The 25,070-nt window shown below is 35.1% G+C and overlaps 1 protein-coding gene across 1 annotated transcript in view; it reads right to left on the reverse strand.

Moving 5' to 3' along the window:
* The window catches only part of CCSER1 (coiled-coil serine rich protein 1), a 1,228,673-nt gene that overhangs the window by 720,291 nt on the left and 483,312 nt on the right, over positions 1 to 25,070 (reverse strand). Inside the window, exon 7 of the mRNA XM_062199158.1 lies at positions 22,456 to 22,539. Within this exon, the coding sequence (XP_062055142.1) occupies positions 22,456 to 22,539 (84 nt within the window). The remainder of the gene's footprint in view (positions 1 to 22,455; positions 22,540 to 25,070) is intronic.

Here is a 25,070-nt window from a genome sequence, read left to right on the forward strand (position 1 = left end):
ATTTAAAATTATTTTCTCTTTAATAAGATAAAGGACTTTCCCATATTAATCTAAGTGATGCTGATTTAATAACAGCTTTAAGAAAAATAATTAATCCCAAGGTTTTTAAGTAGCAAAGATCAAAAGAATGCTTTAAAAGATGTCTTTTTATATATTGCATTATATAAATTATATAATGGTACAAGTATTATTCTTTACAGTTATATTATGTTATCTTACTATATTAACTTACTATAATCCATTTCAATCCAACCTAACTCAGAGACCAGAATATTGCCTAATGACTATAAAATGGGAGAATAAAGAAGTAATTAATGCCTCAGTCTTATTTATATTTCCTTGTGGGAAAACATTTTTCTTTTTCTTCTAGTACTCCTATCTAAGTTTCTTAAACATGAACTTCTAATATTTGGAAGAATGAAGGAAGGATTTCCAGCCTTCTTTCTGTGTTCCTCGCCTATGCTTCAACAACACAGAAATGTCTTATCCAATTTACAAAACAAAAGAATGAAATATGGAGACTTGGCTTCCCCATGCTATATTTTGTAATAAACTGTGCTTTTCCCCTGTTGTTTCTCCTTCCATATAAACACACTTGGACCAGGGTTTAGGGCCTGCCTACCAAGAACAAGTTATCTCCTGTCATCCCACAGAAGCAAGTTTAGCAACAATTTGCTTATGGATCTAAAGTACATGTTGTGTACAGGTCCATGTTCTATCCCATGTTTTGTTTTTACTTGTTTCAGAATCAGAAGTTGAACCTGAAGCTATATGAATAACTCACTCACTTGTTCATTAATTTAAACACACTCTTCAGGCTGGTGTTAAGGCTGCCAACCCATATCAGAGTGCTGGCTCAAATCCTGGCTGCTCTGCTTCTGATTCAGCTTCCTGCTAATGTGCCTAGGGGGGCAATGAAAGATGGCCCAAGTGCTTGAGTCCCTGCCACAGACAAGAAGAGAGCTAGAGTTCCCGGCTCTGGCTTCCATCTAGTCCAGACATGGCCATTTGAAGGTGAACCTCAGGACAGAAGATCTCTCTCTGGGGTGTGTGTGTTTCACACTTTCAATAAATAAATAGATAAAAATATATAACCATGTTCTGTTTAATTAAATCTATGTTCAAACATGATGAATTGATCTTTTTAGGTGTATAATAATAATATCTAAGTAATTATATTCAATATTTATATTTGTTATATTAACTATATTAATTGTAATATATTATTCAATTCACAATTTGAATATTTGTTTCTTGCACAAAGATCATAATAACATTTCACATAACAGCAATATAGAAGACATACAATCAGGTTAGAAATAACTGAGCAGTTAAAAAAAAGAATAAATTGGAAATTTATATTTACTAAATAAAAGTTAAAAAAAAGAATAAACCTTTTTAAAAAAGAAAAAAAGAATAACCGAGCAGTACACATGAATTAAAATAAAATATGAAATTAATGGTGGACAATTATTTAACTTTTCATATTTAAGTAATTTAATTATTGAATAGCTGAGCTAAAATAAACAACTGAAATTTTTAAAAATAATCAAGAAGATCTATGGTGTCAATTTCATTCTAATGCAAATATTTTATGAAAATCACATTTGCTAGGAAAATGACTCATTCTTGAGTTTTAAAACTATGAGTTTATATCACTTGTTTTTCTCTATATTTAATACAGAACATAACTATGCTAAAATTTTTAAATCTTACTTCAAATTTTATAGACTAAAAAGATGATATTTTCCCTTATTTATAAAATTGTTTAAATTAGTAAGGACAAACAATGAAATATACTGAGTGTGAACTGAAGTTACACAAGGCATTTCGATTTATTAGTTTCTATTATTTACAATACTTCTCAACACCTACGTATCGCTATTATCTGATATTTATCTTCAAGTCCACATTTTTCTGAGGTCCGGACTTTGGCCTGGCTCGGCCATGGCTGCGGCAGGCATTTGGGAAATGGAACAACAGACTCCCTCTGTTTCTTTGTCTTTTAAGTAGAAGGAAAATAAGCAGGTACACATTTAGGTATTACCAACATAACATTTCATCTGTTTTCATGGTTACAATTACTTCTAATATATTGATGACTAAAAAATCTATCTCTAATTCGCTACTGTGGTCAAAGTTTACAATTCAAATACACAATGGTTTTCTCCACTTAGATATCCCATGAGCACATCAATTTAAGCATATACAAATCTGAACTCAGTTTTCCAAAACCATTTGTCTTTCTAAACTATTTCAATATCTCAGAATATTACATTGCTTTTTCATGATTTTTTATACTTAATTAGCCTGCAACAGCAAGACATAATTTCCTCTCATTTTAATCTAGACATTATATGAAGCACTTGAAAATATTTTAATATTCATACTAAGGTGATGGGAAGGTATTATAATCCTCATTTTACAGATGACCAACAGGTTCATCAAGGTACTTGCAAGAGAGATGCACAGCAAATGACATGAAAGCCAAGGTTTTAATACTACTTCACTTAATATAAAAAGGGACACACAATTGGTGGAGAATAATGAACAATCACTATTGGTGGAGAATAATGAACAATCATGCATCAAGTATGTTTTAACAGTGTGCATATGGAGGTCCATGCTTTTGCTCATATTTTTTTTTAATTTTTCATAGAAAGATGAATATTTGGAATGACAGAATGACATTGTTTAACATTACAAATTCTGCAGTACCAAAATTGATTAAAATTATAATATTTCATTTTCATTTTTAAAGCATCTATATTACTGTTTTCCTTTCAATTTTAACTTCAAATTCATTGATCATTCCTTAACAATGAATTTTACAATATTTTCTCTAGAGATTATAAGAGGTAATTCAGCGTGGCTGCTACCATAGTTGAACAAATTTTGTTTTATTATCAATAGTTTAGAAAAGTTTTTTTTTTTCAGTTTACAATTAGTTATTGCTAATGCCCCATCTATATATTTCCCAGAAGATTCTTGCTTCTTGGAAGGAATGAGGGGAAAGTGGCTATGACGCATTTTTGGTTGTAATGATCCAGCCAGAAAACAGCATCATTTCATTCAATTTTTCCTTAGATTGAAAAACAGACTAAGGATGCTTGACAGGATTTATCAGAGGCAAACTGCATCTTAAGATCCTGAGGGATCCCTGAGATCCACCCAGTCCTGGGTTCACATCAGAGCTTCTGTGACAAAGTCCTAAGACCAATACATGGCTGTGGCTGCTGCTTCACATTGCAGCTTCCTAGTATAAAGTGCACAGTATCTTGGAAGGGATGACATTTTAGTCTCCTTTGTGTCACCATCACAGAAAACTGCAGACTGAGTAAACTAGAGGGCTTTATTTGGCTCACAATTCCAGAGACTGGGAGGCTGCATCTGGAGGGGGCTTTGTTGTGGCATCCTTAACACAGCAGAAGGCATCACAGGGCAAGACTGTGTGGGAGAACACAACAGAAGCCCCTGCTTGCTTTCACAGTAACCTTACTCCACTCTTGAGGCTAGAACACTCGGGCTGTAATCACCCACAAAGAGCCATACATCAATTCACCACTGTTGATATTCAACCCTCACATTGGGAAACTATCCACATAACTTATTCACTAGGAACTCCAAGTGTTACCAAAAGCTCCGTTCCTCTGCATGGTGTTGATGCAAAATGATGAGGACAAAGTTTGAGAGTAATGGGAAAAGAAAATTTAATCTATAGACAGATGAGGATAATAGCAGACTTCAGACTCAAGAATTACCATCCTGCTGGAATGAATGTGCTGTGGGGTTTTACTGAGGCTACAAGGAAGGGGGCATTAGGAATAATGGGAACAAAGGATAGGGACAGCTCAATGTTGGCCTCCAGCCAGGTGATATGGAGTTGGTTGGTGTCATAGTGGTTATTTTGCCCAGTTACACGTCAGTTCATGTCCAAGTACTCAGTTGATTAGCAATGCCACAGTCTTCAGGAAATTTTCATAATGGACATATGGGCTTCAATGCTTTCTGCCCTGGTGCTGAAATTACCACGCCAAGCCTTGGAAGTCCCCTAAACAAAACCACTCAGGATTATACTGGTTATCAAGGAGTTATCTGTTGGAGAAACAAATGACCTCATGGGTCTGGTGATTAGAACCTTGTAGAGCTTGCTGTACTACTCTCACAATTGTAATGCTATCATAAGGCAGAGCAAGGATGATTTAAGCTAAGAGAGAGAAGCTAGGAGATGGAACCTGCTGGTATGTAGTATCTGCATCTGAGCTGCTGTGTGGGGACCTGATTTCACAAGAATGGGTCAGAGAGACTTGTAAAGGGAAAGCAGACCCACAGTGCAAGGCTTGTGAGTTGAGGAAGCTCAGCAGAATATGTACTTTCCCATCTGTGTTAGGCTATGTACCATGTTCTGCAGTTTCTGACATTTCACTAACATTCATCAGAATCCAAAGATTAGTGTGATCTAAATCTATTTTATAAGCATTCTGATCGTGTTTTTCTGGTGATCAATATCAGAAAGTTAAGGGAATAATGGGCACAGACACGGCTGGATAAAAGCTCTACCTCCCAAATAAATTTTTACCTAAATATTTTCTACCCAACAGTATTAGACAATTAGCATTCACAAGAGTATCAGAAATCAAACACCAAGTCAGAACACAAATATATCCCAAAATCCAGAGAAGTTGGGCAAAAGAGGAATGCTGCTCCATAATGCTGAAACAACATTCAAGAACACAGTGTTAAAAGACGGAGTCTCTATCATTGTATTCTAGGCACAATTAAGTTAAGTGGAGTTGCTAGAAAATTAGAAAACATGCTAGAAAATTAGAAAACATTACATGCCAGATCTTGTGTGGCCTGTAATAGGGCAAAAATTTTACAATGGAATGAGATTCTCCAGATAGCACCAAAAGTCTCCCAGATGTCTTGCAAAGAACTGAAACAGTCTGGTATAATCTATTTCTACTTGGCAAAATTAAAACTATATTCGAGTTAGATATGTCTCTCCGGGAAAATTCAGGTTTCCTAGGTTGTCATCTTTGATGAGAGACTCAAGTGTCACTGACAAAGCATTCGATGTTATCAAAGATATATGGAGAAAGAAAAGAAAATATATGGCAACTAGATTTAAATAAAATGTGCTCAGGGGACAAATCTCATGTATAAACACATAGTGATTCCTAGCATATCCCTGAACTGGGATTACAGCCTTGCAGGGCGGTTTCATGGCTCCAAGGTAATAAATACTGCACACCATGAATGAGGATTTAAATGTGTGAAGTAGTGAATGTGTCTAATATCATTGCATTTAGAAGTTCAAGTATTTAGAAGCCGTACTCAGATGCTGTAATTTTGAGACAGGTAAAATTAAAATACCAAGAAAAATGTTGGTAAATACAAATGAAAAGCATATTTCAAATATGAGCAGTTCAAAAATGGTATACCATGATACCTATAGACATAGTTCCTAGATTGTGTTAGCAGTCAGTACCTTAAAATTATCCCCTCATGCTCTTAGAATGTAAATTAACTTATGTTTCTCTGTATTGTAGTTAGCTAAGGGATCTTAACAGGAAAAGGGAGATTGTATTGAAACTTCATTCATGTAGCATCTGTCATCAATGTGGTTAGTATTCAATTATTCATTCAGCTTACTGAGGTACTAATATTAAATTACCCTTTGAGAATAATGTGTAAAATTCTAATTACTTTTAAAAAGTTGATTGCTAGCAAGCAATAAATTATTCACTTTGGGATTTTTCTTGATCATTAATAATCACCTTATAAATTTTAGGAAGGCTTAAGATTTCCATGAGGATCAATTAAGAGAGATCTTCCAGAGGGCTGCTTTTATTTTTAATGTCTGTTTTTATGTGAAAGGCAGAGAGACAAAGAACACACACACACTCACACAAATAGACACAGACACAAAAATGTGGGGGGGGGGAGTGGAGGGGGAGAGAGAGAGAGAGAGAAAGTATGAGAGAGATTTTCCATCCTTTGGTTCATTTCTCAAATGCCCACAACAACTGGGGTTGGGCAAAACCCAAACTAGTAGCTTGGAACACAATCCTGGTCTTCCACGTTGGCGGCAGGGACCCAAGCACTTGACTGCCACTTAAACCTCACAGGATGAACATTAGCAGGAAGTTAGAATTTGAAGCAGAGTTTAGATTGAAAGCAAGCACTCCAATATGGGATGTAGGAGTCCTAAGAGGTGTCTTCAGCACAGTGCCAAAATACCCAAGACTTCCTTTAAACAGTGAAACACACGCCAAAATTCATTCAAAATTATGTATATTACTGTGCATTACATATATAGGATTATACACTCATATATAACACACATATATATTCTAATTAGGGATTATTTTGCTTATTAAGAATAATATATCCATTACTTCATTAAAGAAAGATTTACACATGTTGATGGGTCATTTTTTTTTTTTTAAAGATTTGAAAGTCTGAGTTACAAAGAGAGAGAGAGAGAAAGAGAGAGAGAGAAAGGAGAGTCAGAGTGAGGTATCTTTCATCCACTGGTTCACTCCCCAAATGGTCAGGCCAAAGCCAGGAGCTTCTTCTGGGTCTCCCTTAGGGTATAGGAGCCCAAGTATTTGGGCCATCCTCCATTGCTTTCCCAGGCTCAATAGCAAGGAGCTGGACTGCAAGCAGAGCAGCCAGGACTCCAACCAGCACCTATATGGGATGCTGGCACTGCAGAGGGCAGCTTAATTCGCTGTGCCACAGCGACGGTGCTGTCATGCATTATTTTACGTGGAGTTAAATACTGGCGACTGGGTATAGCAGTGAACAAATGAAATGTATTGCTAGGAATGCTTTAATATATATCTACTTTAAGTTTTTTCTTATTGTCAAGAATGAAGTTCCAAGGAAAAGGCATGATACAAAGGTTATTGGTAGACTCTGTATCGCCGGAAACTACTTGACGCTATCCTTGTGTAAGAGGTGAACTAACCCCTAGATTATTAGAAAGGCATTGAATCATGAAAATGCATTACCTTTAAAGGTATGCTAATTGCATCCTATTTCCCTACGTTTAGCAGATCGAATATAAATAGGGTAGAACATACTTATTTTATCATAGAGTTTGGCTCTTCCCACCTATCCACAAGAAACATATTCTTACAACAGTTAAGTTTAATATTTTATCTGTGGAACAAAGCAATATAATTGGAATTGCGTTGCTCCAAATATTGTTCAAGGGGTAGACAGCATTTAGTTCTAAAGGGGCACACATATCTATAAAATGTTAAGAAACATTGACCTTTTTTGTGTCCTTTGGTGTGAATTTTCTATAGCTAAATGCTCTTGAGGGCAAAAAGAGAATACTGACAATTTCTACAGATTTTAGAAGTGAGAAAAGGAACAACGGTAATTTGCCTAATGTTTCCCGTAAAGAACTATTTCCCTTCCTTATGGAACCCTATGATGGTGCACTTAAGTTATCCTACTTTAATACATGTACTGTGATAGGAAATATCAAATAGGAAAACAAATTAACTCAAAGAATTACACACTTAAGATCTGTAGTTTTTAAAGAACTATTAGAAATTACTGAAGCATCATTTTTAATGTAGTTTACCCATTTGCCATGGCACAGAAAATAAGTGATAGTTTTGGTTAAATTTTCAAATATTCTCCCTGAATATTTTATCTATAGCTCTAGATGAATATATGCAACTGAAATCAAGAATGTTCTATGCATTGTCAGACATTTCTAGTAGAGACAATAAGCTTTAAATACAGTCACTGAATTTCATTTTGTTATCTCAAGAAAGAAATCCATTTAATGTTTAAAGACAATTGACAAAATATTAATATAAATAACATTTGCATTATACCATTGAATTCAGCAAAAAGCTAAACTATAACAAAAATGCTTGTGAAAAATAATCTTGTCTTTTACTCCAAGAATATGCCTTTCAAAAATTTATTTTAAGAAAATAAGACATGTAAGATGTATGTGATATATACATAAGAGGAAAGCAGGGTATAAAATGTCTAAGTCATCATTTAAACATGTATAATGAGAAAAAGCAGTATATACAAAAATAGTCAACATTTCAACTATATAAAAAGTGGGGAAATACAGCTGAATATATGCAAATGACTTATGATGGATCATTGTAATAACTGGAATACTTTTTTCTCTTCTACTAGAGAACTCTTATTTTTAAAAGACTTGTCAAATTCTATCTAATATTTAGTTGAGATTATTATTTTGCACAAAAAATCCATTATAATATGTAAATCTTTCCATAGCATTTGTTGTTGATATAATGATAATTGTGTTCCTAAAGTTTTAAGGATGAAATAAAAGGTGCTATTCTTCCAACCTGAAATTCAATTACATCAGATGGATGGCATTAAATTTGCCAAGAGTCTGCCTTTTACAACATATTAGAGATGACTCAAATTATGTAACCAATCTTGGGCAGTGTAGCAGACACATTATTGTCTTCTTAGCTGCTTGTCTATTTTTGCTAAACAAATAAGTTTATTGTGAAAGCATCATCAGGAGAAAAAACAGATATAGTCCCTGGTTCTAGGAAAATTATATAATGACAATTTTTTTAAAATGATGGGTTATGACAAGATAGGCTATACAGTCTAAGATCTCAACGTGCAAAAGGTGGAGAACTATGACTACAGCACTTGTTATTTTTAATTAAAGAACTCAATTAGCTCTGTTGTGAAAGTCAATAAGCAAATATCTTTTCAATTTGTTTGACCCTACCTCCCCCACTCTACAAAGTTGGCTGTCTGCATATCAAGCTTGTAGAAGTCAGTCTTAGGGAAAGGCAGGGTAGAACCACTCTTAAGTCATCCCTTCAGTGATTGTCCTACTGCTTGATTGCTAATAGGAAAGTTCACCGATCATGCTGAACCTCAGTTTCCCTGGTTAGAACATGGCTAAAAGGACAATAAAACACATGATGCAGAGTTGTTAGGAGCATTAAGGGGAATGCTGGTTGGACAAATGAATAAAGACTAACCTGAGGGTAAGGTGTTTGGCATAGTGCTTAAAAAGCCATTTAGGATACTGGCATCTCATATCTAAGTGCTATGGTTCAAGTCCCATCTCTGCTCCTACTTGGACTGGCAGTTCTGCTTATTTTATATGCATTTCAGAAGTGAACCAGAGAATGTGAAGGTGTGCTGCTTCTCCTGCTCGCTTTCTCTCTGCCTCTCAAATACATGATTTTAAATATTTAGGTTTGTAAAAAAAATAAGACTAATATGAAACCCAAAGTTCCATATATAATAGCTCTCATTATTAAAATTGTATTATGACCACTCCACTATTTGAATGCTGGCTCCTTCAGGACAGAGACTAATACATTTCTTCATCTCATGAACTCTTACTCCAATCAAAGTTCCTGGCTCTGACTGGCTTTTAAATTTTTAAAGATAATATATTGTAAAGTAAAACATTATGTATATACTCATATATATAGTTTTCAATAAAAGAGGAGCTTATTGTTTTGGACTGAGCACCTGTGTGCAACCCCAACAGAGCAAGCTAAATTGGAATCATTCACACCAAAATTCCACATTGCACTGAAACTAAGTAGTCTATGTGGTCTTCTGAAAAATCAGTACAATTATATAATAACCAAATTCCCAAACTGGTCACTTTTAGTAGGCATAAAAAAGTACCCTCTGCTTTGCATCTTACAGAAAGTAACCTGATAATAACCAGCCCATTTTCTTGTATTGTACTGTTTTGCTGTTTGTATTCACACTTTCTTAGAAAAGCTGAGTGTGCTGCCATGCTTAGCAGTGGGCCTTTTCTACATCTGTAGATCAGATGCTGCCAGATTCATGGATTGCAGGTAAAAGCCAATTAGATCATTAAACTAAATTGTTAACTATTTTGCTTCTCTATCTCTATCATAAACACACACACAAACACACATTTCTCTTTTCACATATTATTAACTTTCCTAATAACCTAATAACAGGTAATGCTTACTATTATTATTATTATTATTATTTTAAAAAAACAGTGAGAGGGAAAGAGAGAGAGAGAGATCTTTCATTGGCTGGTTCACTTTCCAAATACCCATAACAGCTGGGGCTGGGCCACACTGAAGTCAGAAGCCTAAATCACAGAACTCAAGCCCAGTGTCCTATGTGGGTGCTAGTGACTCAACTACTGGAGCATCACCTGCTGACACCCAGGGTTCCCATTACCAGGAAGCTGCAATCCGAAGTAATGTCTGTCTTTAATTATATCCCACTAATATTCCTTAAATAGTTTTATTTGTTAAATTACTTTAAGCTCTGGAATCTCAAAAGTTATAATAGGAAATAATAAAAGAAAGTTTAACTTATGACATACCTTGTGAAATAACTGAAAATACTCAAAATATTCAACTACTTTAAGTATAAATCAACTTCATCTACATGCCTACTTTGGCCACAATATGACTGCATGCTCCTTTCAAACTATTTATGCCTTAAAGGTAAAACATCTTCCTACAGGCACTGAAATTATGCAACAATTATTTCCCTACATCCAGGCCATATTGCAATGTGACAACACAGTGTGATAAAGACTTAAACAAATCTGCAGGATTGCTATGGCAAGTGCAGCAAAATATTAAAGATGGTATCTTTTTGGCAGCTCCTCGTCAGGGTACCGTAGTGTGTAAGGAACTGGAGGCTAACCCCCATTATGTAGCACAGGATATTGTCACATTCATACTCTACATCTGTCTCACAGAGCTGACTAGGAGAGTAATTACTGCTGAGATACGCCTTTTCGGGTATATATGCAATTAATTCTCCTGAAAAAAGAAGGAAAGTAGCCTGACACTTTAATAATGTTTAAGTATACCTAATCTATTTCTTCTCTGTTCCTAATGTTTCCTAAATATGAGAAAGAAAGAGGATTTGAAACTACTTATAGCTGTCTGTTCTTATGTAAATCATCCATGGGGTTGTAATATTCTATCTTAAAATGACTGGCATGAAATAATACCATAAATTATAACAGAATACAGAGCAAGTAGGGAATTACTTTTAAGATGAATTCAGGATATGATTTTCATGCACAAAGAATGTTTCTCTATCAAGCAGGAATTATTCTGTTATTAAAGCTTCAAGGGCACATAATTTTATTCAATATGAATTCTGAATATATTTTTAAACCAAATCAAAATTATTCTTTTCTCCAAATTCTTGATAAGGTGCTATTTAGCCATATGTAGTTCTTAGAATCTTTTATTTTTAGCTTCCCATTTTTTATTCTGCATAGTAACCTGATTACACATAATGCCACACTTTCAGTTCTTCAATTGCCATTAATTTTTCAAAAATCATCAATTCTATGAGGGCCTTCAGCAGTCCCATGTCTTGCTATTCGAATGTTAACAAATGAGCTGAGAAATTGGCTTATGATTAAATAAAGGAAATGGCATTGCAAGGGATTTGGGAGAAAATGGTTGTTTCTATGAGTATTTAAACTCAAGAATAATTTTCAATATTTGCTTTGAGTGAGAAAAAAAGTATTTAATGACTCAAAAGGATATATATATATATATATATATATATTATGTATTTTTAAAGATTTATTTATTTGAAAGTCAGAGTTACACAGAGGTAGAGATAGAGAGGTCTGCCATCTGCTGGTTCACTCCCCAGATGGCTGCAATGGCTGGAGCTACACGGATCCAAAGCCAGGAGCCAGGAGCTTCTTCAGGGTCTCCCTCGCAGGTGCAGGGGCCCAAGGACCTGAGCCATCTTCTATTGCTATCCCAAGCCATGGCAGAGAGCTGGATCAGAAGAGAAGCAGACGGGACTAGAACCGGCGCCCATATGGGATGCCGGCGCTTCAGGCCAGGACTTTAACTTGCTGAGCCACAGCACCAGCCCCTAAAATATATATATTTTAAACTTCCTTAAGTGAACTGGCTTTCTTGGGTTCATCCTTACCTTACAGGAGGAAACTATGTACAATTCAGTGATATACCTACTATACTACACATCTGGAATGGGTCATTTTAAACAACTTCCACTTCTATAAGATAAATTTATGATTAATAATTATGAGGTCAAACACATTAACATGACTATTAATAATAGCCAGAAGACATGCAGTTGGTCATAACTTCTAAAATGAACTTTGAACATATGAAGTTGTCAAGAATAGGTTTTAATAAATATAATGAGCGACTACTAGATAATACACCTGATGCAACATTTCTTTTGTTATGGATGCATTAGGTTTAAACATAAATTAACATAGTACAATGAAAACTAGAGCTCATTTTGGAAGATATTATTGAAGCTCAGTAAGATATTTAAGAATCAAAATTTCCAAGTGTCCCCTCAAAAATGTATAGCTCTCAGCTCATAGGTATCAAATACAAAAATTACTCCGTATGGTTACATTATCTGGTTCCATTCCTTCATCATGATAACGTTGCTTAATTTGAATCTACTAATGTGTAACATTCACAGGTTAGAAACCCAAACTGGGTATCAAGCTGCCTGGAAGTAACTAAACGGTGACAAACTTCACTCTCAAAATGGACACTTGTTAGACAGGGATTCAGGTACATTTCAACCCTATTATTGGAAGTTCTCATAGATATTCTCCACTTAAAAAATGTATTGCTCATTTTAAAATGAGTAATAAAATTGTTATAACTTTAATTTTATAAATTAATCCAATCTTAACCTAGAGTTAGAATTCAGATCCATAAAAGCATATTTTCCATCACTGACATCTTCATTATTTGGGTCTAGGGTTACAGTAAATAAAGATGGCTTCTAGTCAGTTTTATTATTGTCTTAAATATTCTCCAGTGTACTCCTCACAGGTTCTCTTAAAACATGCAGCAGTTAAGGTAGCTGTCAGATTCCACCACCTATTGAGTGTAAATATCATGTTAGTAAATACAAGAGGATCACAGAGGGAAACATGTTGATTTGCTTTTTTTTTTGTTGTTTTAATGAATGTTATTTAAAATGTTTATTCTTGGGACTAAAGAACTTCATAAGATTTTGTTTTTGGGTGGTCATTGAAACTGGACTTTTTAAACAGCAACCTCTACATTTTAAAGAAACATACTATAAAAAGTTGTATATGATGATTTTTCATTCAGATCAGCTAGAAAAAGAATAAGTGTGCCCAAGCAGGAGTGTGAATGGTAGACATCATAAATTCTCAGAATCACCAATTACTATCCATTCACTTACGTTAATGTGATGATCCACACAAGGCACTTAATATTTTTTACAGGATATTAGCCATCAGTGCCCAAATTACAATAAAAACAACAGTAAATTCATGTCTTGGCATATTGACCCAAATTAGAGCCATTAATATTCACTCCTCACAGTCATAGGGTGAACTAAAATTACTATTTTTTTCATTTATAAGTTAGCTTCAGCTTACTTAAAAAAAAAACTTGAATCAATTCATAAATTGCAACTGCTCTTCCCATTCCTACTATCAAATGGGAAATACTTTCCACTCACAGTTTGAAATCATTTATAAGATTTCTGAAACCAGTTTTAAGATTAATAATTATTTACAAGAAACTATCCATCCCCCCAAAACACTTCACCAACAATGTTTACAATTAATCTCTCAGCTTTTAGTTACATGAAGATGTTTACAATGTCCCTCAGTTTCATAGTGGAAATAATTTACATAGCATTTATCTACCCTATGACATTCACTAAACAGGTAAGACTTGAAAACTTTCTTGTGAGAAAATTTTTTTCTGTTTTATATAATTTAACATTAAAATTAAACTTAATACAAAATATTTCAAACTTTTTATTGGTATAACTATTTTTATTATACATACATAACATCTAGTCTATACATACATATATCCATTAAATATTTTAATTAGTGGAATCCTTTAATCTTTGTGCTGGATAGAATTGTATTTCTAAAATTCACAAGGTCCAATACTCAGATATTTCAGATATTCTACAAAGTAAACACATACTTAATTTAAGTATGTATCCAAATATTTATGAAAGTAAAAAACTTCCTATCATTCCTAATTATGAATGTTGGCTTTCTCCCATGCCCTTAATCAACTAATATCCACCTCAATCAACACAATGTTGAATAATTCTTGTCACGGTGTGTGGCACAGCTTTTCTTCTCATTTCTTACTCTGTTCTATTAATTCACAGTTCTTATCAACACTTTATTCAGTCTTTTGTATATCTGATTTTATTATTTCTTAATATGCAAAAATAATGAAAACTGCTAGTTGTGTGTGTGAAGAAGAAATTCACAAGAACATTTCATGATCTTTTTTCTCGAAAACAATCAGACCACCATGAAACAATTCTTAATTCTTCATTTATTTTCCAAAGAGATCTCTGATTTCTTTGTTATAAAAGTTATATATATATGTATATATATATATACATATACATATATTTGCTATGAAAAATACAACACCAGGTGTGTGTTGTAGCACAACACATTAAGCTGCCACTTGGGACACTTGCATTTCACACAGGAGTGCCCAATTCAAATCCTGATCCATGGTTCCGATCTAGATTCCTGAAAATCTGCCTGGGAGGCTGTGGATGATGGGCTAAATTTGTGGGTTCTTGCCATCCATGTGGGAGACACACATTGAATTCTAAGACTATGGCTGGGCATGGTCCTGCTTTGGCTGTTGTGGGCGTTTGGGCAGTGAATCAGCAGATGAGCTCCCTCCCACTCTCCCTCTTGCCCCTTTGTTTCTATCACTCTTTCAAACAAATAGATAAATATTAAAAAAGAGACATCACCAAATTATATAAAAGAGAAACGGAACATTCGTACTACCCAAAGATAAATGTTTCATTATTCTAGACTTTTTATGCACAAATGTTTCTCATATGTTATCATATAATACAGTTCTAAAATTACTTTTCCACTTAATTTTAAGCAATATAAAATATATATGTATATATAATAAATTTTATAATATGTTCGCATAGTATAATTAAATAATTTTTTATTAAATTCTTTATTGATGAACACTTTTGATATTCTATATTTAACGTTTTGGTGCTAGGATCTGAATGTGTTCTCTAAAACTGATGTGTTGTAAACTTAATCTCCAATGGGACAGGGTTGGGAGGGGAGACCTAAGAGGAGGTATATAAGTTTTCAGGGCTCTGCTGTTATAAATGGATTAATGCCATTATAAAAAGTACTCACAGGAGTGGGTTTGTTCTCCCTTGCCTTTCTGGGACACAGAGTTCAAAGTTTCATTTTGAAGGCTGAGGTATCAGGCCCTAACCTGCCAATGACTTGATCTTGGACTTCCAAACATCTAGAATGTTGAGCAATAAAATCTTGTTCTTTAAAGAAATTATGCAATCTGTGCTTTTTTTTGTAACAGCAGCACAAAACAGACTAAGACATATGATAATATTACTTGACAGTTGAAGACACTAAAGCCCAAAGGGAAAAAACCAAATACCTCTGATAACATAGGCAATTAAGGTAAGAGCTATAGCTACAGACATTCTGGTATTGTATTGACTCACTCACCTCTTCGAGCAGAATAAAGTAAAAGTCCCTCCTTTGCTCTATTTCTTATTTGTTCTTCTAACCCAATGTGCAGTACAACAAATGCGGAATATGCTATGGATTTGTATAGCACATTTGCCAGTGGAATTATGCTATAATATGCTATAATTATTAAATTAAAATTATTCTATAAATATGCTATAATATATCTCAACTAAAGATAAAGCCATTCAATACTAAGAAAAATAAAAGGTATTTGAAGTATAAATCTAGGCGTCCAAATATGAAAATCGTAGGCGTTTTGGGAAGAAACATACCTGTAACTGAAGGAAGGAATATTACACATATAAATAATTTGAAGGAATATATATATATATATATATGGAATATATAAGTGGGGGATGCGAGGTAAAGTGGTAGTTGTATGACAGATTGCCAGTTAAGGTTTACTCATGGAGGGCAGATAGCGAGGGAAGAATCACTATGTTCCTAAAGTTGTATTTATGAAATGCATGAAGTTTGTATACCTTAAATAGAAGGTTTCTGGGGGGCAAAAAAATGGCTGCAAGAAGCAAGCATTTCCAAAAGTGATACACTTAACACAATCTCCATCATTTCCCAATGGAAAGCTAATAACTTCTGAGCAGAGGCAGAGGCTAAGGTAGGAAGGCAAAGCTTGGAAGCATAAGTGGGGGAGTTCAGGTTCTGACAGGTGTTGATGGAGAGAAAGGAGGCTCAAGACTTAATTCTCTTGTGGGCTAATGGGAGCCATTGGGTTAGCATTGAAGACTTTTGGTTTAAGGATAAGCAATCTGAGGTTCTGGAGACAGAATGCTGATGGAATACACCCTGCACTTATAAGGAAAAGTGATACTTTCTTGATTTGTGAACCTGGAAAGATCTGCAGGGAAACACTGGCTGGGAAAAAGTGCAAAGTAACCACCCAGACTGGCCAGGAGTGCTCTACCATTTACAACTGAGGGGGATTTATGATGTCACAAAGAAGGCTGGATATTAGTATCTTTCAGGCTTATCTGTTGTCATGAGTCAACAGATGCAGATTTTATTGAGTCATGGAGCATTTGTGAGTTTTCTAAATTTTGTAGTTGAGTATTGATGATGAATAGAGAAATGAACAATCAAAAGTAGCAGACTAAGAAGGAAGAACAAGCAAAACACCAAGGACAGGTCACTTAAGAGCAGGGACAATGCCATAGCAGGTAAACAACAAATTAGCAATGACAGGCACTAAAGCTATTTAATAGTGTATGATTTAAACCTCAAACTAAGAAATGATTTCTCAAGTTGAATATTTATAAACTATAGAAGTATAGTTACTGCAAATCAGATTAGTGGCTCAGAATAATAGCAGAAAAAATATCTCAACTAAAGATAAAGCCATTCAATACTAAGAAAAATAAAAGGTATTTGAAGTATAAATCTAGGAGTCCAAATATGAAAATCGTAGGTGTTTTGGGAAGAAACATACCTAAAATTGAAGGGAGGAATATTATAAATAATTTGAAGGAATATATATAATTTGAAGGAAGACTTAAGTTAATGGAATATGATTGCTGAATATTACTCATAATTAAGAAAGACAAATAATGAAATATATCTGGATAGATCATAAAAATGGTGTATGTAGCACCTGAATTTCAAAACCAGTGGAATGTTATTCTCTTAAGAAAGCAAGGCAAAGATTAAAAAGATTGTGTTTACACATGATGTCTGCATTAGTTAGCTCCGGTTACCATAACAAACACCATAGACTAGATGACTTGTACAACAAAAAGTTATTTTCTCACAGTCTAGAGGCTGAAGTCCAAATATATGGAATATATGGCTGGGTTCTGGTGAGGGCCCTCTTACTGGCTTGTAGACAGGTACTTTTCCATACTCACAAGACCTCTGTTCCATGCATGCTGGGTGGTAGAGATGAAGGGTGAGGTGGGGAGAAGAGGTGGGGAGTAGGGAGAAAGAGATGGGGAAAAAGGGGAAGAGGAGGAGAAAGAAATATCTTCCTCTTCTCATAAAGCCAGCAATCCTATCAGATTATGACCCTGCACCATGACCTCATTTAACCTCAATTACCGCATTTAAGTCCTGCCTTCAAATACAGTCAACCTTGTTGGATAGGGCTTCAACATATGAATTTTGGAGGGATACAGTTCAATCCATCAGGGTAAGAAATATTTGAAGGTCCAGAGAATACATAATTGATCTATATCTGAAGGAAACACTATGGAAAAGATTCTAACCAAATCATAAATGAATCAGCAGAGATCATAAAATGGAAAAAGAGGAAAGGAAATAATAATTTGTAATGAACCTAAAGAATACATATTTTAAATCTAAATGGACAATACTGTGACTAGGGATTTGTAATAACAAGTCATAAATATTCTTAAAAGAAATTTTTTCAAAGGAAAACAAACTAAAACTATTGAAATCACTAAAAGTCCTAAAAAAGTTCAGCAAATGTTATATACATTTCTACGAGATGGAAGACTGAGGAAAGTTAAAATATTTCAAATGCCTCATTTGATTGGAGTGGAGTCTACTTTAAAAGGTAATTTTACATGGTGCTTACTTTATTTCAATTTTTTGCCAAACACATTTTACAAGACCAATACAACTTATAATTTATTTTCAACATAACAAATACTATTTATGTAGCTCATGCCACACAGGTAAGATTACTCAGTGCTTCCTGAATCTAGTAGCAGTGCAGAAGAAATTTTGTTCTATTATAAACCAGTAGGGAGTAGATGGCTCATGCTGTGAACCTGATTCAATCTGTTTACCATACCACAAACACCTGGCTACAGAGGATATTTCTTGTTTTCTCCAATTTCTACAACCCTAGGCCAGTCTGATACTCTAATATTTAACATTCCAGTGGACATCATAAAATAATTTAAAATGATTAACTTTTGTTATTAATATAAACAGATTTCATGTATTCCATAGACACAATTTTAAGAATATAACAATACTTCTTTCCTATCTGTTGAAAGTCATTAATGCTCACCAAGGTAAGTGACAAATGTAAATTTCAGAGATTATAATGTCAGATTTCATGAAATTATTTCTATGAGCACAAATGGATTGTCTTTTGTAAAGAAAACAGGACAAAATTCAAAGTCAATCATGTTAGGAATTCAGTAATTAATGTGTACAGTTTGCCCAGACAATATAAGATCAAGATTTTTTTGAGTATGTCACATATTTATGCTTTGTGAAATCTACCAACCCAGCAAGCAAAAAAGTTGAACCAAAATAATAACTCTGAACTCAGACTAGAAAAAGAATAATATTTGAAGTGTGCATTTGGTTGTTGAAAAAGAAATATAACAGAACCCCTTAAGTAGCCACATCTGTACTAATATGAAATAGGCATGAAACACAAAGAGCATGTGCTATGAACTGAATTATGCGCCCCACCTCCAATTCACATATGGAGGCCCTAATCCTGCTTGGGATGGTATTTAGAGATGGACCCTTGAGAGATGTTTGGGTTTTGAGAAGGTCACGAGGTTAGGACCCTCAGGGTGAGTTAGTGCCCTTTAAAAAGAGACACTAAAGAACTCGCTATCTCTCTCCATCGTGGGCACACAGTGAGAAGATGACCATCTGCAAGAGGGAGACAGCCCTCACCAGACCTCAACCACACTGGCACAGTGATCTCAGGTATACAGCCTCCAGAACTGTGAGAAGTTAACTTTCTACTGGTTAATCCACTCAGTCTAAGAGAGTTTGCTATCAGAGTCCAAGTCAACTAAAACATTAAGTAAACAAACACGCAACAGTCCAAGGGAAGCTCTATCCTTTCGGCAGGACTTTTACTTTTTTGTGAGTGTCTATAAGTAGACATTTATGTTATAATACACTATTTCACTGGGCACTATAATTTCACTTAGAGCAACGCTTCTCAAAAAGGGGCAATTTTGCACCCAGAGAACATTTGGTAATATCTAGAGGGTGTTCCTGGTTTCCAGAGGGCACCTTCAGAGATGCTGCTAAAATTCTCACAACACACAGGACAACAGTTCAGTAGTCTCACTGTTGAGAAACTTTGCCCTAAACACAAAGCAGCAGCTGAAAAACTTGCATTTTAAAATATGCACACCCTACCACTGCCTATCATTTATAATTCCTAAACTATCACTGTAGGGCCAAATAAGTGAATCAATAATTTAAAAAAATAAAGTTTTCTCACTTATTGAGTATAAGGTCTTTTTCGGTATAACATCTAAATTTGTTCAACAATATACAAACATATTAAGTTGCTTATGATACTAGCAGTGGTTAAAAAAAATGCAGAATCCATGACACATAGAACAGAAAAATAAATTATTCCACATTAGAGGATTATAAATCTGTTTTATTACAGGGAACAGCTAAACTGGTTTCTAAAATTGCTTGAAATTTTCAAATCTCAGTAGGTTAAGTATAAATGTAAAGCTTGATCTTCATCTCGTCAAAACACCACAGTTTACTTATTATCCAGATTGGGAAATTCTAGAACCAAACTTTTCCAGGGACCTTAGTGATTTGTATCAACCCATGTGATTGCTACCCCTCATACAGGCTTCAAATCAAATCCTATTTTAATGATGCTTTTTCAACAGTGTGTCTTCTCCCTCAAATTCTTGAGTCCTCACTTTCACACTTTTTTCTTAGCTACCGTGCTCTTTAACTAATTAAAAAATGTTGTCAAAAGGTAACTTTTTCCTTTGCTGAAATATCAAAGATGATTATACAAAATACATAAGATTAAAATGGCACCTGGGAAATTTTAGAGAACAACTACCCAATTTGGGAAATTCAACTATAAAGACAAGGAAGAAACCACACACACTGTGCTTTACTGCATAAAGTCAGCCACACAGGACAGGCTGAGAGAGAGAATGCCTTTAATTACAGCTATGTCCCATTAGCTCTGGACACACTATTTTCTCATTTCATTCAACAAATGAAAAGCCAATTTCTTGTATATGCTTTATTTTAAATATGACCACAACTAATGTTAAAGGTGAAAAGCAATACTTCTTTCTGAGTTAATTACCCAAAATGAGCACTCTTTGGCAAAGTGAATGACTAGATAACTGCTATGTTAAAACTTTTGATTCTATCCATTCTTTAATAAGTATCTGCATATTATATTCATTCAACTCAAAGCTATGTTTGTAAGCCACATGTTTTTGTACATAATACATACAAGGATATTTTAAATATAACTATTTTCATTATATAATACATTTTATATTTGAGCATGTATCAATTACATTCATAGAGAATATGTAATATAGGGACAATATTTTTACAGTAATGTACACAGCTTCCTTTTGTTGAAATATTAATAATGCTTTTAACTAATTTATTTTATTTGAAAGGCGGAAAGAAAGAGAGATGGAGAAAGATTTTTCACCTGGTTTGCTCCCCAAATGCCCACAACAACTGGGGCTGGGCCAGGCCAAAAGTAAGGAGACAGGAATTTCATCCAGTTCTCCCACATGGATGGCAGGGACTCAGCTAGTTCAGCCACTGTCTGCTTCTTCTCAAGGTGTGTTTCACAGAAAGCTAGGATTAGCAGCAGATCTGGGACTCAAATCCAGGCCCTCCAAAATGGGATGCAAGCAACCCAGGCAGCAATTTAGCTGCTACCCCAAATGGCCGTCCCACAACTGCTATTTATTTTTTAAAAAATATTTACTTGAAAGAGCAACAGATAGAAAAAGAGAGATCTTCCATCGGCTGGTTTACTCTCAATAAGGACACAAATGGATGGCTGAGCCAAGCCAAAGCCAGGAACCAGCAACTCCATCTACATGTTCAACGTGGCTGTGAGGGGCCCAAACACTTGGATCCAAGAAGCTAAATGGGAAAAGGAGTAGCTGGGACTTGAACAGGCAGTCTGATGTGTGGATGCTGGTGTGTCAAGCAGTGACTTAACCTACTGTGCCACAAAGCCAGCTCCTCACTATTGCTATTTTAAATACTGCTTTATAGGTCTGAATCACAATAATATGCTCATGTGACCAATATCAACCCAATGATAGAACAAGCTTAAATAAAGGTCAAGTTTCAGTGAAAACATTGTCAGTTGTAAATACTCAGTAAAATAAGTTTGATGTCTCACTAACATTTTAATTACCAGAAGTTTGATGGTATATGAAGGTTGTTTTGTCATTTATGAAAATAACAAAAATTCTGGATCTTTTGGCAACATTGGTGAGTACTAAGCTTCATATTATATGATTTTATCTCCAGGTATAACAGTATGGAGTTAAAACATCTACTACAAAAACATAATACAGGATACAACTTAAACGTATAACCCAGATTCAGCGATCTCTTTCTGGAATTATGTAAATTTCCATACATATTATAAAACAGTCTGCTTTTCAGCTTTTCAAATACCTAAAGTTTTCATTGTTGGAGCATTACAAAACTAATAATCAGACAAAGTCATGACAGCATAATAAGCAGTTAATAATATTAGTGTTAATAACTAACAGTCGGCAGGTTGGCATTTAGCCTAGAGGTTAAGCTGCGCCACCCTACTTTGCTTACCTGAGTTCAAATTCTGTTTCCAGCTCCTATCTCCAGCTTCCTGCTCAAATACATCCAGGGAGGCAGCAAGTGAAAGCTCAAGTCCCTAAGATCCTGCCACCCATAGGAGAGACTGGGGTTCGGTTCCCAGCTTCTGGCTTCAGCCTGGCACAGCCCTGGCTATCGGGAGCATTTGGGGGAATTGAACTAGAAGATGGGAACCTATGTCTTCATTTTATTGTTGGTCTCTCTCTGCCTCACAAATAAAAATCAATATAATAAATAAATAAATAAAATAAACAAACATCTTGCAACAATAAACCTACAAAGAAAGAATACCTTGTGGGCCCAATATTGCTATCACTTACCAGCTCTTCCTGAAGCTGAAAGATGAGCTCATCCTTCTCTTTCAGCTGCAACTTCAGCATCGAGCATTCATCTTTCATTACATCCTGTGAAGACAAAGACACGGCATGACATGTTTCACTTCGCTCTTGGTAAAGAGTCAGCTTCACACTATGGGAGGTCATTGCATCTGACTAATGAAACTCAAATTTTCTCTATAGTAAGATATTTTTAAAATGTAAAAGAAGCTAATGGATTAAAAACTTCATTATGCTATATATGGGCATGCCTATGTAGATTTATACATTTTTTCTTACAGTTTTTATGTTGTCTTCATGTTTTTAACACTCATTTTGTTGCCTAGGACAGCCACTAGGGAGTGCTCTTAGGCTACTTCCTCCTATTCCTATGCATACATTTTCAGTGGTATTAACCAAAAATTTGTTATTTAAAAAAAAAAAAAAAAAAAACATGCTCTATCATTTGTCTGCCTGTTACAATTATATATTAATTTGCAAACCAATGGCCATGTTACAATAGTCATCTTTCATGATGTCCCTCTAATATTCATCCCATTCACCAGAGTTAAACCTTTGGGCATTTAATCATCTCACGCTGTACATACACCCAGCCGCAGCCTCTAGGACACAGTATATTCACATCTATGGCCACTGCCAGAATTATCTGTCTCCCAAGCTCCAGCCCACAGGTACAGTTCAGTACTGACTGTACATACACTCAGCACTGTCACACACATTCCAACATTTAGTTCAACCTCCCTATCACCTCTGCTTCGTGCCTCTATTGTCCTAGTTCCTAAAATAACAAAGAAGTCATCCTATGCTCTCAGCTCCTACTGACTCTGAACCAAGCCTGATAACCAAAATCTTTCATCTCTATTTCTTTAATAGATCATTTTGACTTGATCCTCTCTATTCTACTTTGACTTACTATAGAACCTCATTGCTTCTTACTTGAATTTCTGCAAAAGTCTTAAAAATAGCTTTCCCTATTTCTACCTCTATCATTTTCCAGATTCTGCTAAGGTGGAATGCTCACTTCAAAATTGAACAGCCAGTCATCTCTTTCAGGAAAAAAAAAAGTCAAAATTTTTAACACAATGTTGTGATCTGATTTCCAGTTTCCTCACAGCTCTCTCACTCCAACAGAGCCGAAATGTCATGTTTCACTCTTCTCACTATACACACGTGGATTTTCCTGACTCTACCCATCGCATCCCTGTATCCCCTTCAGTATCTTATGCTCTGAGACACATCTAAAAACTATTCCTTGTTCCCTCTGGGAGCTTTCCCTGGATGGCTGAGTTATGTACCTTCTGTGGTGATGTTGCCACACAGCATACAAACCACACATCATTTCCTGCAACTGCAAATTTTTGTTTGCTGGTTCTCCCATCTCACTGAATTTGTTTTTCCTTTCCAACTTGAGCATACATATTCTATTTCATCAGCATATTACTACTAGCATATCAGTTGATACATATAAGATTCTCAAATGCATGTTTCCTCCCCATAAAATGACCAAATCAACTGCATAAATATTAGGAGAATGTTCATTTACTCTGAAATTTCTTACCCTTATTTGAGTTAAGGAAGTAAATAGTTAACTGAATAGAAAAAAATAATTGTTTATTCTAGTTTTCACGGTGTTAATAATTTCTTCCTCCTCTATACCCAGCAATATAGAACATAGTTCAAATTCATTAATATCTCTTTCACTTTTCAATGATCAGATTGACTGGGAGATAATAATTATCTATTTTTTCCTTTTGAATTAGACATTTCTTTTCTAAATAATGGGTTTTAATGTGCCAAGTCTATACTCATTGTTGTTAATATTTATGTTTACAAATTCAAAACATTACTGTGAATAGTAAAAGTTTCAACTTTCTCCACAATGCAAAGGAAAAATAAGCACACTTAGGAGCATATAATCATGTTTCTTAGCATCAATTCCTTGAAACTACAAATAGCTAGAAGCTATGTGGCTCCGTGCTAGCTATTTAACCTCTTAGCACACCACAGAAATATCTGTGGAGGCTGATGATGATATCAGGACTGAAAACTACCCAATGGCAAAACTACTTCATTTTAGCCTTATATTCTCAACGTCTTGCATCATATCTCACTTACGGAATTTTAATTTCCTTCATGAAATAAAATACTGTTACAGTTTCGATCTCCAAGAATCAAATACTGAGATGGACTTAAGGGTCTAATAGGTTTATTGGAGTAGGGGAGGGGAAAGAAATGAGAAATAGGGAAGGCATCAAGATCCAGTGAGAGTCAGCAGGACTGGGAGTCCTACGGTCAGCTAAAGGAGGCACTCCAGAGTCCTTATGGCCTGCTGAGGAACCCCAAGCTGAAGGAAAGTGGGTAGGTGCCTGCAGCCTGCCCCTGTTTTGTCACTGCTTGAAAAGCATGTGACAAAGAGCCACAGCTCCAATGTCACTGCCTCACTCAGATACTGTTTCAGATCATCCAGTGATGAGCTTGGCTTCAGCTGGAAAGCCCAGGCAGCGCCCGAAAGAGCAAACAGCTGGAAGTGGCCAATGAATCACAGAGCTTGCAGCTGAACAGTGAGCCCTTTATTGAACTGGGACCTGACATTCAGCCCA

The sequence above is a fragment of the Lepus europaeus genome, chromosome 8 (assembly GCF_033115175.1).
Source record: "Lepus europaeus isolate LE1 chromosome 8, mLepTim1.pri, whole genome shotgun sequence".
Taxonomy (NCBI): Eukaryota; Metazoa; Chordata; class Mammalia; order Lagomorpha; family Leporidae; genus Lepus; species Lepus europaeus.